The 15,825-nt window shown below is 39.2% G+C and overlaps 1 protein-coding gene across 1 annotated transcript in view; it reads right to left on the bottom strand.

Annotated features, from left to right (window-relative positions):
• The window catches only part of TNS3 (tensin 3), a 134,817-nt gene that overhangs the window by 104,296 nt on the left and 14,696 nt on the right, over positions 1-15,825 (bottom strand). Inside the window, exons 3-4 of the mRNA XM_053958255.1 lie at positions 2,982-3,034; positions 2,070-2,241 (exon numbers count right to left, since the gene is read on the bottom strand). Of these exons, the coding sequence (XP_053814230.1) occupies positions 2,070-2,241; positions 2,982-3,034 (225 nt within the window). The remainder of the gene's footprint in view (positions 1-2,069; positions 2,242-2,981; positions 3,035-15,825) is intronic.

Genomic DNA, 15,825 nt, shown 5'->3' with positions numbered 1-15,825 from the left:
GTAGACCATAAGAATTAACAATGAGAAGTCTGGGAGTGATACACTGTTAAATATTTGAATTCGTGTGCCTGACAAAAAAGTATTGGTCTGTTAAAACTTTGCAGGGAAGATATGACATACCTATTTAGCTATAACTTAGCCTATGAGATCTTCCAACTTTTCTGTTAACCCACTCACTCCTTTCACTGTAGTGAAAGGAAAACTGTCGCCCTGGTTATCAAGAGTTTTCTAAAGCCTTCTGAGTTTACATTCTTGTAGAGAACTTTCTCACACAACTTTCTGTAAATAACCTATTGTTTTGCATTCTTTCATAGAGGCGGAGAAATTTGATGTACAGGTAGTTTGTCCAGTGTCGTTGGAGAGGTGGCACGTTCACCCTCCAATCCACTGGCATCTTTTGAGAACTATAAAAGATTGGAGTCAGAAAAAATAAATTAGTCTCTTCATCGTGACCAAGGCTGTGCTGCGTCGTTTTTGCTTGTGTCATTTGGTGACAGAAAACAACTAGAAGAAATGATAAATGCTAATCAGTAGTATATGTTCTGTTATCTGAGACCTTGACCCAATAGAAGAGTAGAATTTTTCCCATCTACTTCAGCAGGATTGCTGACTTGAATACTATTTTGTGGAGGTTTTGGGGTTTTTTTTCTTTGCTGATTCACATGCACCTCTTGTGCAGGCTGAAAAGGTATTCAAAATATGAGAAACAAAAGGTAGTTCAAAAACAAACTCTCTGAATCTACAACCTGGCTGTGCTTTGTCAGGTTATTTTGCAAATTTGCAGAGACACATTTGGAGCAGATGGCATCAAGCTTTCTTTTTATCAGGACAGCTAATTTCCAAAGTACCCATTAGAAAATAAATTAATAAATAGAACAGAACTAGAACAAAAAAAAAAAAATCTCAACTTTGCAAGAAAAACTGACTACAATCCCTTTCAGAGGCAGAGACTACAATCCTTCTGAGACACTAAACCAGACTTACCATATATAAGATTTTTGTAATACAATGAAGTATTAAGTGAGATTAAGTGTAGTGGAGAGACTACAAGCTTACAGTGTTATTGCATGGAAATGGCCAGAGAAAAGGTGCATTTGAACCTATAAAGCTTTACACACAGGTCACCTTCAAACTATTAGTAATGTGTGCCTTATAAGCTACCAATGCCTGATGGAAGGGAAGCCAAGGGCAGCAAGGCAGCATGCTGAGGACATTAGTCCACATCACAAGTTCAGTCTGGTTTATAACGCACCTATGACATCTCAGTTTGTGAGAAGAACATAATGTGTTTAAATCATTAGTGGAATCTCTCCAGTAACTAATTTCTACTGTGAGTAAAGTTCATGTTCCTGAAGTCATGGATTTAATTCTAACAGTTTACACACAATCAAAAGACAGTACAAGAAAAAAAGTCAATTAAATACTGGCCTTGTTTTAAGTTCACCGTCATAGAACAAGCTGAGACAATATATGCCATGGCAGTAGCCAGTAAACAGCACAAGAGATTAACAGCTTTTTGTCAAGATTGAAAAAAAAATCTGCACACGGAGCTCACTATACGTTTGTTTGATTTCCTATAGAAAATTAAATGGCATGAAAAATGTGCCTAAAACAAGTTAATGAGGAAGAGTTGGACAGAACACATCAACAGCAACCCTACTTTTCAATGTTGCCTTCACAAGTGAAAACATGACAGTGAGAGACTATCAGATACCCACCTGAGAACCCAGATGTAGCTCACTGCTACAAATGAAGAACACACTCCTCATTGCAGGGTGTGTATCTTTTAATAGCATGCTTTGGACAATAAAAATGGTCAGTGCAATTATTCTTCAGCATTTGACTATGTGTTTTCACCACATCACCACAGAGACTGTACTGCCCCAGCAAAAAAAAGTGTTTTCAATATCTAGCAGCTTAAAACACTACTGAAAATCCTGAACTTTATTACAAGGCTGTAAAGATGGCCCAAAGAGTGACTTTTAGTTTATAAAGGTTTATGTGGACATAAAGTAGTCTTCCTGCATGACAAAGGAATATGTGTCACAAACGGCTGATCTTACACGTACCAAGTAATTATCACCATGTTTGGATTTGAGCATTTGTGTTACTTCTTGTAGATTGTCGAGGTAAGTTTCCTCAGAACAGCCAGAAGGGAAGGACACAGCAATAATCCGCTCTGTGATGTAAATGAGGTCAAGTTCAGAGCCTTCCTCCATAATGTGATCAAAGTCTGCACTTCTGGGAAGAAATTAGATGTGGCAGTTTAGAGTAATGCAGCCAAGAAGAAACATAGCATATTAATGAGAAGAAATTGCAACTTAGACTCCTACAGCCAAGCATCAGATGTTTCCATGAATTTCATTAGAATTACAACTCATTAAATGCCTACAGAGCTCAAAGTATTCAGTTCAGAACACAAATGGAGTTCTTCACCAGAATTCTTTACATCAAAACTGTAGGGAAAAATCTCTGCAAACAATAATGTGGGAAATTAATACAAGCACAACAAATTTGTGAGTCAAATAGAAATGTATAGGTACATCTGTCTGTACACATCTCTCTGTAGAATTCTGCAAATGCTTTAAAAATTGGAAGCTTGACCAGCAATCTGTAAAACGCTGCAGATCTTGAAGCCTGCTCCGAGTAAAACTTAAGTGAATCTAAAACCAGTCCCCAAAGTACAACAGACGTGAATGTAATTAAATTAATTTCCCTGGTTAGTCTACAAATACTTGTCTTTCTTTTCCAGGTGATGGAACTTTTCCACAACTTTGTCCTTCTTAATAAAGTATCAGAAGATCACCTCAGTAAATTCATCTAGTCATTTTCTCACAAAAGCATTGTAAAAATGGAACTTGCATAGCAGATCATATCTTGCAGAAGACTGAACTCACAGAAATCACAACCACAAATAACAAAGCCTAAGCCCACCACTGCACCACATGATGCTGCTACATAAATTTGAAAGAAATACTTGCCGTGATACTTTGTCACAACTGAAAAACGAGTTCTTCAAAACACTGCTGGAATTCTGGAACAAAGAAAGCAGAAAAATCAATCCAGAATCTTAACTTGCTGTCACTGATGTCAATGTTTCTGCCGTTTTTCCTCATTTATGATTTGAAAGACTATAAGAACAAGAGGATACAAGAGGATCATTGCCCTATGTTTTGAATGCAAACACTGTAGTTATGCCCAAGTTTTGTCTTTAAGAGCCTCTTCCAACTCACTACTGCCAGAAAAGTCTTTTGTGACATTTTTAGTGCTCTTCTTGGCATTAAGATTAGAGAAAATGTAGTGGGCTTTGAGAAAATGTAACTTGAATTTTTGTATAAACCTGCAAAAGAAGTTCCTCTCCATTGATTTTCTTAAGACAATATTGAAATATATACTTCTGTATCAGACTCCTGAGAATTTAAATATTGAAATATGTATACTACTGTACCAGACTCCTGAGAATTTATTCCTGAGAATGTGTAGTAGTTTACTTTTGTGGTTCCATTTGTGCAGTAATAGTAACTATGAATGAAAAAGTGTAAAAATATACTCCCATATGAACCATAGTAATAGGATTTGTCTCACCTAATTGTAGTTGTCTTAGATTTAAGCTCCAGTGTGATTGTCACCCAATCTGTTACATATGTAACAGAGAGAAAGAGACATTTGGAGGGGGCAGTACCCCTTCCTTCCAGGACAGGTTTAAAAAGAAAAAAACCTACAAAAAGACAGCTACTAATATACAAACATTAAATAAAAATAAAAAATATGATTCCATTTACATTTAGCTATGTCTATATATATTTTAGCTTGTGTATATTTTATTTTATGTAGTTTTTAATTCATGTGTTTTGTATATTTTTTAATTTAGCACTTAGATATGGATATATTTTGATACAGAAAATCAGAAGTTCAATTTAGTACCATGCATCAGTAAATCAATAAGAGAAAGAGTACTCCCTCCTCTCCCAGCCCTGAATTCATGCTTAATATACAGACACATGCACATAAAAGCTTATTTATTAAGAGTTACAGCTGAAAAATTGATAAACCCTATCTATTTGGGCTACACACAACAAGTATTCCCAAACCAGATAAACTGAGTTTGAATGGAAGATGCCTTAGAATTTTCCATAAAATGATGCTGTGTATCAAAATCTGGGAATAGCTAGGACACATATAAGCATGAAAGTGGCACCTTTTCTTTCAGAATTTCTCAAAATGAACTGTTCTGGCAAATTTTAAAGCACAACTGATGGCATAAGGTGCATGTCATGTAAGTGTTTGGTCCCAGTTTCACTAGTTTCTGTCTTTACTTATACAACAGAAGAGGAGGAAACTTCATGGTATTTTCAGCCTCTTTTTACCCAATCCCTTCTTAGAATTTTAAAGGCTTTAGATAATATACCACGGGTGCCAAAACAAGTAAATAACTATAACTGAAATTCAAGACATAGCTTTTGGTGTATTTTGTTTTGGTCTTGTAAATAGAAAGCAATTAGAAGCAGGATTCTACACTTCCTTGGCTTCTGTTGGTGACAGATGTATCCATTGCTTAAGTACTTCCGTGATACTAAAAATTTCATGACTAAACTGTCATGTATCCTGAATAATCAGACACTTAAAACAGCTTCCTCTGGTAAGAAACTTAGTCATAAAATCATTCTGTATTTCTCACTGTTGTGCCAGATAAACTAGAATAAATCCTAGTAGCATGCAGTGAATAAGCATATGAACAATAACATAATGCAAACCACTAGCAAAAAGAACCATTAGTGAGATACATATTTACTGTATGCATGCTGTGTCACCAAACCATCAGAAAACAAGTTTCTCCAAAGAGGATTCAGCAGCACAGGGCAGACAATCCATAAAGGCAAATCATCTCCATCCAAGTGAAAACAAACAAACACAGCTGCTTGCTACACACTGGAGTGATAATGGCAAAAAATTTGACTAACCTTCCAGGACAGCAAATGCCATCTGGCATATCCCAGAATGGACAATTAGACAGAAAATCTCACAAAACTATGTATGATTTTCATTTCCTGACAACTAACAACAGTAGAGAAGATGCAGGGCAAGGAAAAATACCTGGCTAAAAATTTAGAGTTGTAACTACAATAGATTCAGTGAAACTAATGCTTGATATGTTGTGAGTAGGACAGACCACCCTGAGAGTATTCTTCTGTTAATTTCTCCCCGTGATTCTTGTTCCCCTGCTTCCCTGGGAATGCCTGGCAATGCTGCCATAACCTGTACACCTGACAGTATAACCAGTCATATAAGAAACAGTTTTCAATAAAGTAAACAACTTCTATTCACCTATTTATTCCATTTTAAGCAATTTTGATATTCCAAACAATACCGCATAGAAGTTATCTCTGTGTAAGCAAGTGGAAGGAACCATTTGGTCAAATTTACCTGCATTTGCATGAAAACCAGCAGGTAGAGGCAATAGCTTCTCAACAAACAACCATCTTCTCTCCAGTCACAGATTTGAATTAATAAGCAAATTCATTGCATCCAAGGTACTGTCATTGCCCTTTTCCAGTAAAAACTCAAGCCATACAATTCTCTCCTTTGACACAAATTGTATTCCTTCTTTTACCACCATTGGCTCCTGCATCTAGTACTGGACTCATCACAGAGCTTGTGACACCAACTTTCTCAAAAATTAAGTCCTTAGACAAAACCATCTGTATTAGTTTTGCACAGCCTGGTTTTTGGTAGCAGGGGGGCCAGAAAGATGGCTCCTGTGGGAAGCTGCTGGAAAAGTCACAGGTTTTGCTCCTAGTCAGAGAAGAGGAGGAAGTGAGAACATGTGAAGGAGAACAACATGGCAACACCAAGGTCAGTGGAGAAGGAAGGGGAAAATGCACTCCAGGCACTGGAGCCAAGATTCCTCTGCAGGCCATGGTGAAGACCATGGTGAAGCAGGTTGTCCCACTGCAGTACATGGGGGATGTAGAGATCCACTCGTAGCCCATGGGGGAGGTGTCCACATTGGAGCAGGTGGATGCCTGGAGGAGGCTGTGATCCAGTGGAAGACCCAGTGGAGAGAGAGGGTACCTGCTTCCAGGCTGGAGCAGCCTGTTCCTGGAGGACTGCACCCCGTGGAAAGAGAGATCCATACCACAGCAGTTTTGGAAGGACTGTCTGCTGGTTGGAGGGAGTCACATTGCAGCAGGTGTGGAAGGCTGCTGCTTGTGAGAGTGGACCGACACCAGAGAAGTTAATGGAGAACTGTCTCCCATGGGAGGGACCCCACAGTCTCATGGGGGAAGGACTCCTCTCCCAGAGCAGCAGGAGAAAAATCTCAGTTATGAACTGACCAAAATCTCCATGCCCTGTCTCCCTGCACTGTCGGTGGGAAGGAGGGAGGGGCTGGGGGGAAACAGTGTTTAAGGGCTTATTTTACTTCTCATTATCTTCCTCTGATTCTGTTAGTAATAAATTTCACTTTGCAACCTTAAGTTGAGCCTGTTTTGCCCTTGAAGTGTTTTCTCCCGGTCCTTATCTAAACTCATGAAGCCTTCATTACCTTTTTTCCCTTCTCCTCTGCCCACTTGTGGCAGGGGAGGACAAGCAAGTGACTTTCATGGTGCCTGGCGTTGGGCCATTGTCAAACCATGACACCATCCCAGAGTTTCCTACAGCCAAGACAAGACATGATACAGAAGCTAAGAAACAGTCCTATATTTAATTCTGAATCATTTTCACCAGCTCACAACAGTCACTAGACTTAAGTTTCCCAGTACAGCCTGCTGCCAATGCAAGTGTAGAAAGTGAGCCAAGCAGTCCAATTAAACTAAAGCACAGATTGAACAAAGCGGACTTTTGAGATCAGCCCTGTTTATTCACCTTCTTCTGACACCAAAGAGGGTGATTTTCTTAATGGATTTTCTGACTTGCTTCAAATAGCAAGCTTGTGCTTGTCCCACACAGCAAACAGCATCTCATCTTTATAATCTTACTTTGAGCTGCTTCACAGCTTCAGAGCAAAAACATGACAAAGGTCATATACAGGACATCTCACACCATGTGGCACAGAGATAGCATTGAGATAATTTTTCCACAAATCCAGAAACAGAAGGAATAAGAAATAACCTTTCTGCTAAATCTGCATCCCCTGTCCTATGCTGAAAGACTGTCTCTCAAAGAAATCGAGACAATCAAGTAAAAAATAATGCCTGCAAAAAAAAAGTAACAGTAAAAAAAGTCATTATCTCAGCTAGATGATCATTCTCAACTTTTCCAAGAACAGAATAAGGAAACTTGGGTTACAGCCGGTAGGCTTACATACCTCATTAGGCTTACATAGTTCATAGGCTATCCTCTAACAGAGCTTCTGACACCAGAAAGATTATGAAAAGGACAAAGGATGAAGGTGTGGGAAGTAGTAAAGGTAAGAAGATCTCTAGAAAGCTGTAAAAGCAGGCCTTAGAAACAGAAAGAACACACAAAAAGAACACTTTTTTTTTTTAACACAGTCGTTTAGTCTTCAGGCAACTTTAAGAAGTAACAAAAGCAGAATTTGTGAGTTGAAATACATGGGAAAATGTTTTGCCAAAAAATAATTCACAAAAGGTATAGAGCAAAATCGAGTGTTATACTGGTGCTGGCTAGCTTTACTTGCTTCTTGCAGTACTGATTTGCCTGTAAAACAACCAAAACCAAATGTTTGAGTGACCTTAGGCAAGGCAGCAGGCTCAGACACCATATGCCTGTCCAATTCGAACCTGGAAAAACCTTTTTCAACCTGTCTAGTCGGTGTGCCAGTAAAATATTAGCCAATACCTCTATATTATGATCTCTTGACCAAAAAACAATAGTAAGCCAGGTGAAGTTGCCAGTGGGAGCAATCCTATAGTTAATTGGGACATTTAGACTAAAGAACTTCCTAAAGCACCTTCTAAAGCCCAGGGATTGGAGATTCTTAGTTCCTTAACAATAGATTTCTGTCTTACGTTTTTACATAGCAATTGGTGAGACAATGATCCTCCAAAATACAATGTCATTCCCAATTACCCTGCTTACAGAAACTCGAGTTTTTGGTGTAATTACTCGGATAGTTGGGGTGGACTTTACCAGGGTTGAAAATATCCACGACAATTACCAAAAGGATGTTAGTTCATTTGTGGAGATAGGACTTAACATCATGTGTTGAAGGTAGTCCATGCAGTATTAGACAACTTACTGTGCTAGCACCTAGTACTAAAACCTAGTATTAGTCATTAAGAAGAAACATAGAGTAAAAAGATTCACCCATCAATATGAAGAAAATTGCAACAGTGATTTTAGGCCCTAGAAAGCTGTGAAAAGACTTTCAGCAGGTTTGCTTCTATCCCAGCTTACTTCGGCCATGGCATTGAAACAGTTATATCAAGTTAGACATTGCCTGAGTAAACAAACCAATGCCACATCCATTGCAATTAGTGATATGCTAACAGACGTCAGCAGTGTTAGACATACTACTCTTCAAAACAGAGTAGCAATTGATTATCTTTTACTGGCACATAGACATGGTTGTGAGGAATTTGAAGGATTGTGTTATATGAATCTGTCTGGCCATTTTGAATCCATTCACAAAAGCATACAACAGCTGAAAGATCTAACAGCTCAAATCAAAGAAGACAGTAGATCATAGACAATTTGTTCAAAAGATAGAGCTTTGCACCTTAGTTAAAGAAACTTTGTAAAATAGGTTTATATGTGTTAGTAGTTTTAGTGGTGATACTAGTAGTAGTATCTTGTATACTTCAGTGTGTGCAACAAATGATAGACAAAACTATCAAAGAAGTTTTTATCGTACAAGAGAAAGATGCAAGAAATAGAATCACAGAAAATTCTCAAGATCGTACAGAGATAGTAGATTCAAGTATAGACATAAATGAAGGCTTTAAGTTAAGACCTTGGAACAAACAAGACTTATTAGAACAGTAAATAGTAACTACTACCAGGTTTTACTTATATTCTTTGAATATTTTTTACAGCAGATCTTTTATAGCATTAAAATTGCTGTAGTGTAAAATAGCAATGCTTAAAACAAGCAAGAGAAGTACCTCAAACAAGCAAAAAGAAATACATATTATAATAGAGCTAACACAAGGTAGTTAATAAACTACAAAGTTAAGAAAGTTTCTTCGTAGCTGTGCCGAGAGGGAAATGTGTGAAATAGTAAAGGCAAGAAGATTTCCAGAAAGCTGTAAAAGCAGGCCTTAGAAACAGAAATAACAGAAAACTTAGAGCTAGCTGCAGCTGCGAAGTCTGAAAGTAGAAAAAGTTACAATAGTACAGCAAGCAAGGACATGAAACAATAGCTTGAGATTCAGGCTTGGCTAAGATAGACCTCAAGACTGCAGGAAAATATGCTTATCAAGACAACAGAAGTTTTAAGCTTAATAATGGTGTATTGTGTATTGTTAATAGAAGGCATACATGCAAGCATTGTGTGAAGCAGGCGTACGTGGGCTTTTAGTGATTGGCTAGAACAATTGTCCGTAAGCTTTAGCAATACGCTATTGGCTATAACGTTTTTAAAATGCTCTGTAACAAAGAAATCTTTGGCTGCTGCTGGTTGTACGTGAGCTGCTGACATCTTTCTACTGTCTTAACCATGTAATGAGGCTGATGCTGCAGTAAAGCTCAAGGAACATATCCCAACAGTCCCGTCCTGTTTGTGAAAAACCCCAACACACAAGGAAGTTCAGTTTTGCCTCAGACAAATTCATTTGCATTTTTGCAGTATACTCAGTTACTACACAGCTCTGGAAAAGTAAGTAAATCAAAAACCTAATATGTGACCTACTAGCTTCCAATACCAAAGTAAAACTAGACATGTGGACCACACATGGGCTTAATAAATCCTACATGGGATTATGACTTACCCCTTTTGAGACTGGAATCAAAGAAAGGCTAAGAAAGCCAAATGAAAAATCAAGCAGTTGCCTTTCCTAAGACCCTGTTGCTGGCACTGAACTACAATACAATAGTATCAGTAGAATGATATAGCATCTTCTTAAACGTTATCTCAGCAAAATATAAGAAAATCTGGTTTCAAGGACTGGGTTGTTCTAAATAGCTGAGTCAGCTGTACATCAACCATATATATGTTCCTTTGAGGAACTACACTGCTGCAAACCCAGAGCTACAAGATCTGGCATGCATTCATGTACCTCATCTGTTTCTCTCGTGGGCTCACTCTTGAATGAAAGCATTAACAGGCATAAGGATTGATGAGTAGAAACCACAACTATCTGAAATGTCAATCAATGACAAATCTGTGACTTAAAGGTATCAGGACATTTTGAAAGAATGACATTTATCTACTTCAGATATAAGTATTTTATTTGTGCCTATTTTTAATGGTGCTATAAGCAACAGAGGATTTGATTAGCTAATCTGCATAAAATTACATGGGTTTTACACAGATTTTAATAATCTTATGAAACTTCTTCTGTGTGATTGTTCACCATTCAAACAGCATAAATAAAAATACAAATAGAGAGACTCATCAGCAGGATACCGGAATGCATTTGAACCAGATCTGTGATGTATTTTCATTCCTCAAGCCATGGACAGGAATCAGAAGAAATTCTCCAACCTGTTCCAAGGCACAGTGTAATAGTTCTATACACTCCAGCATACTGCAGAAAAAGAGGGCAATGAACTACACTGATCGTTGGACTGCACACCATAATAATTCCTACTGATACAGTGAAATATGTTTGGATGTTTTGGATGAGAACCAGAATTTGCATAATCTTTTGGCTTCTGGCTTCAGAATGATTCCAAATGCAGAAAGTATTCATGCTTTGTAAATAAAAATGTCTCTACGCTATGGTGTATCAATTCCTGAAGTAAATATTAAATATTAATTTAAAATATTGTTTTAGTTGACTCCACAGAAGAGAGTTATTTCTACTGCAAGCAGCTATTTGTTTGAGAGTAAATTTAGTTTTGTATACGGTGGTCCATAAAAATCCTGATCTGTTCCCCTGTGCAGTGTAACAGCAGGAATCCAGACAGATGTGACCCTTGCAAATGGCAGTGTCAACAGAACTTATAAATCCCTGCTTGCTTTCTCTCTGTCTCTTAGCAGCTGGCAAACTGCTCCCATGATTCTTTCCTACAACATTTCAGCCAAAACTGCCAGGCTCCACAAACAAGTTCACTGTGGGGCTTTGTAGTCCACCTCAATTTTAAAAAAAATATGTTGGACCCTTGGATATAGAGTTCTACCTACCAATCTGCCAGGGCAAGAAGGAACTAACCAGGGCAGAAAGATTATCTTCCAACTTACTTAGATTCAATAAAACAGCCCAGCTCATGTCCTGAAAGTTCCTTGTACAGCTGGGCTGTCTATCCATGGTTTGCTCTCTCTTCATAACAGAGAGAAGGCACATAGCACATTTCTGCTACTAAGAACCCTTTAGAAGAAAATACTGAATGCATGTAAAGTCATTATTCATGTGAGAATGAGTTATAATTGTGTCTTACTTAGTGTAAAATTTTACAGGTATACATGCTCACATTTAGAAAATCATATTTCTTGAAGCCTTAATTCTACAATATCCCAAGAATAGGAGTTCACACAAAACTTTGTGAAGTTAGCACCTAGCCCTAATCAGCACAATTGTCTTTTGCACACCTGCCTGGGTGAATCAGAGTTGTGTCAACACTCGAATGACTGTGTTCCTCTACAAATCTATGGGGAAAATTAGTATATCCATATGTAAGTATTACTACTTTAAGTATTAGGAAAGGAGCTTGCCTCAACTGAGTAAAATAATGTATGTGCTCCAACTCCAGTTGTAGCATAGTTTCATAATTATGCTGGAGCTTTGAAACAGCTTCCTGAATGAGTACTATTCACAGGCAATGTAATTAAGCACAACAGACACAGCAGAGTGTAAAGGTTTCTGCATTAATTCACACCTACCACATTGTGAGGCTCTGTATGGCATGACAAAGTAGCACCTAAGACAAAGTTTTTGTATGTATGCGCTCTATTTCCTCTAAAGAGATAGTTATGTGCAGAGTAGAAAAAAAAAAAGTGGCAGCAGAGGGAAAGCCTTCAGAATGGATCTCCTGAGTTTCTCTCAGACCTAGTTAAGATGCAAGTGATCAAACCTGAAGTAAAACTTTCACCACAAATTTAGAGCACCGATTAACTAAAAGAAGATTATGTGCACACAATTCTTGAACAGAAAATGACAGAATCATTTCTGCTAGCCTTTAGCTGAAACAAGAAGTTCAATTTATTTGTTTTAAATATGTTAATATTAAGAATAAAATAACATTCCATGAAGAAGTCCTTTAAATGTAAGAAAATGCACTTTTGATTTTCCAAGTAAGAATGTGCTATCTATGCCTCAGAGCTACCCTGAACACTAGAATAAAGCTAACAAAATTTTGAATTCTAGGTAGCATCACAACCGAGGTAAAACTGTCTTGGCTGATGTTTGCACAGCTTTCCTATAAAGCAGTAAGTGCTGACATTAGAAATATTCCATTAGCAGACACATTTCCAGGAAAAAAAGCAAGTTTTTCTTTCCTGGACCAGATGCCATGAAATAATATGAAAAGGAGAGAGAGAAAGAAGCAATCCCAGAGACAAGAAACAGTTAAAGCAGTTTCTTCCAGTTTAGTTAATAAAAAAAAGAACAAGAAGCATGGCACAAAATCAGAAGGAAGAGAACAGAAAGATGCACCTCCCGTTAGCACCACACAGATGGGATGTGTGCTGCAGTCACAGAACAAGACTTGCAAAAGCCTCATCCAAGCCTCGTCTCATGGCTGCATCCAGCTCCACTGTCTGGGACCAGTGTTCTATGAATCACCCAGCCTTGTAGCTTTACACCTCCTCTCTTTCCAAATGGACATCTATGTTTCAGATTGGACCTTTCTTCTGCACGTCAGTCCAAGTCAACCTTTGCTCCTGGAATATACTGGTTCAAAGAAAGTAACTACTGACAATATCAGGAAGCTTGCTAATGGTCAAGTAATAATGAATGCAGAACACAGTAAGACAAAACACACAGCTGAAAAAACATTGCTTGCTATTAAGGTTGCATTCAAAATGGCTTTGCACAAAGTATTACATGTACAGGGAAAAAAAGCCAAGAATCTTGGCTTGTGTAACAACCAGTTGAAACAGGAAACCCTCTGAAGTATTCAGATGTAATACAAAGATGCTAAAAACTTCCAACTAGCAACTAGATCAGAGAGTGATCTCATTATTTTGCTTCATGTTTGTTTCACTATAAGCAGTTGTCAAAACCAATTATTCATATGCAAATAACTAAGAAGTCTGCTCTTTTCTGATTTTTTAATTTTAGTCATTTTGTCTAGTTAAGGAGGAAAACAGTGAACTGAAAGGAGAAACAACCATGTCACTAGACATTTTAGCTGGTCTTAATATCAAATATATTCTAGCAATTAGAAATAATTCTAATTTTACTGAAACAGAGTAGATAATAGCATGGATCCAACACAGAGATACCCTTTGTTGTAGAAAAACATTTATTGTCAGCCAAAGGAAATACTGCTAATAAACATAACTTCTTTGAACATCTCCTGTCTACACAGGTAGTCAGGGATCAGAACTCTTCACGCCCTGCACAGAGTGGCAGCAGCAGAAGCCTGCTGTGGAAACCCAAGGCACTGGGAATATTTCTCTGTCTGCTCTGGGGTGTCCTGACCACCAGGGGAGCACTGACTTTGACCCTCATTCATGGAGAAAACTTCCAAAGCCTCAAGGTAAACTAGAAACAACAAAAGTGTGAAACAGATTGTAAAGATTGTAGATGGTAGTGTAGTATGTCACATGGCTGAGAAATTTAGGTTTTAGGATTTTTAGTATGTTATAGATGGGTTCAAGATGGAGGATATAGGGTGTTGTCTTGAGTTCCTTTCTTCTTTCTTCTTCTTGGGTTTTTTTGGTATCTTGTAATTGGGTAGAAAAATCCGTATTGCAGGTCTTTAGGGGTCAGTTATTGGGTTAGAAAGGAAATAATTTAGATGTCACTTCTTAATTGGGTAGCTTAGTTTTTGATTAGACTTAAAAGGCCTTGTTACAAGAGATTGTTAGCCATTTTTTGTGCTGCTTTTCCTGCACGCATATTCTGGTGCAGACAGTGTGCTGAAGTTTTGATAAGATAACAATAAACAGAAGCTGAAGACCGAAAAAGTCCAATGCGTCTCTCATTCCTGACACAGAACTGCTCTAGGAGGGTCTCCCCTGCCAGGGGAGCCCCCAGGGAGTTGCCCAACTTGGGGCCTGCAAACTCACAACTGGTGCCCCTGCGTCAATGAAATCAAACTGAAGAAATCATCCCATGGAGTCCCTGTGTTATGAACAGTTTCCAGGTGTTCCCCAGAGACACGGGCAGGGCCTTCCTAGTTCCCATGGCAACACTAAAAGAAAACTACTAACTCTAGCTAAGTACCGATATTGAAATGCTAATTAGCTAATTGCTCTGTTTGTTTTCTCTAAACTACCTGGGGACAACCGGCCCCCCACCCCTCCACGCTGCCACTCTGGGACTAACATGCAAATAGAAACCCCTTAGGATCATGGGAGTATTTTTAGAAGGAAAAAAAAGAATATAAATCAAAAACTGAACACAGTAGAGGAGTCTAGGCAAATTCCCTAGCTGAGGAAGAGGGAAACACAACCCCTGATTGACTTTTAACTGTCGCCATCATCTAAGAAAGAACAGACTATATTAGGCTCTGAGAAGCAGGGCAATAGAGACACAGAGAGCCCTGGTGCTGCCACCATGGAAGGAGCGGGGACAGCTGTTGTTCTGGACTTCAGCAACGAACTCTGCACACCACGTCTCCTCATCTTCGGGCCACCAGTGTGCCACAAGGAAAGGAGAAAGGACAGCTGCTGCTCGGGACTCCAGTGACAGACTCTGCACGCCGCTTTCCTTCCGGCTGCCTGGGAAAGCTACGACCGCGGGGGCGAGCTCTGCGTCGAGCCCCCTGCCCAGCTGACCTCTTTTAATAAAGAGCTGAACATTAATAAAGGCATTAGCCCTGTTCATTTCACCTGGAACAGAGCCAGATCCATCAAAATTCCTCCAGAGGTGAAAGGACTCAGCTATTCAACATCTCGATTCCTTGTGGCGACAGGAGTCGCATCCTGTGCACTGCTGGATGGACCTTGGGACTGATAGCTGAACCCCAGATTCCATAAGCTCCCAAAGGGACCAAAATGGGAGGGACAACTCTCGAAAAAAGAGGCAGATGCATTCCAGAAACTAGAACACTTACTGAAACAGCACCCAATTAACATCCCTGAGAAAGACTTCAAATTCCTGCTGGTGTGGCCAAGGAAAACTGACCCAGCTGTTACAGAAAAAGATTGATTTGAACTCTAGTTACGGGAAGATGCTAGCATGAAATTATATAACTGCATCACCTCACAGGATCCAAATGCAGGGGCGCAGACCCCCAGGGCAACTGAGACTTTTTCCCCAGGGGCAGAAGGGCAGGGGAGCCTGCTGCCCCAGCACCTGGATTCCAGAACTGTCCCTGAAACTCGTGACCCCCCGTGCGCACCTCCCCCTCTCCTCAATTCCCGGAGGAAGCCACTTCCTTTGTGGCTGAAGCCACTCCCTTTGTGGATGAAGGGGATTTTCCTGTGGAGGAGGAGAGGCAACAAGTCCCAAACTTTTGAGTTCTCCTCGGTGAAGAGGAGGGAGACGGGAGACAATGTGTATTTTTTTCGATTTCCTTGCGTCTCTGCATGTTCCTGGGGTGGGGAAGAGGGGGTTGGAAGATCCACCCGTCTCCCCGCCACTTTCCCCCGCC

Source organism: Vidua chalybeata, chromosome 1 (genome assembly GCF_026979565.1).
Source record: "Vidua chalybeata isolate OUT-0048 chromosome 1, bVidCha1 merged haplotype, whole genome shotgun sequence".
NCBI lineage: Eukaryota > Metazoa > Chordata > Aves > Passeriformes > Viduidae > Vidua > Vidua chalybeata.
This window is presented reverse-complemented; position numbering and strand designations above follow the sequence as displayed.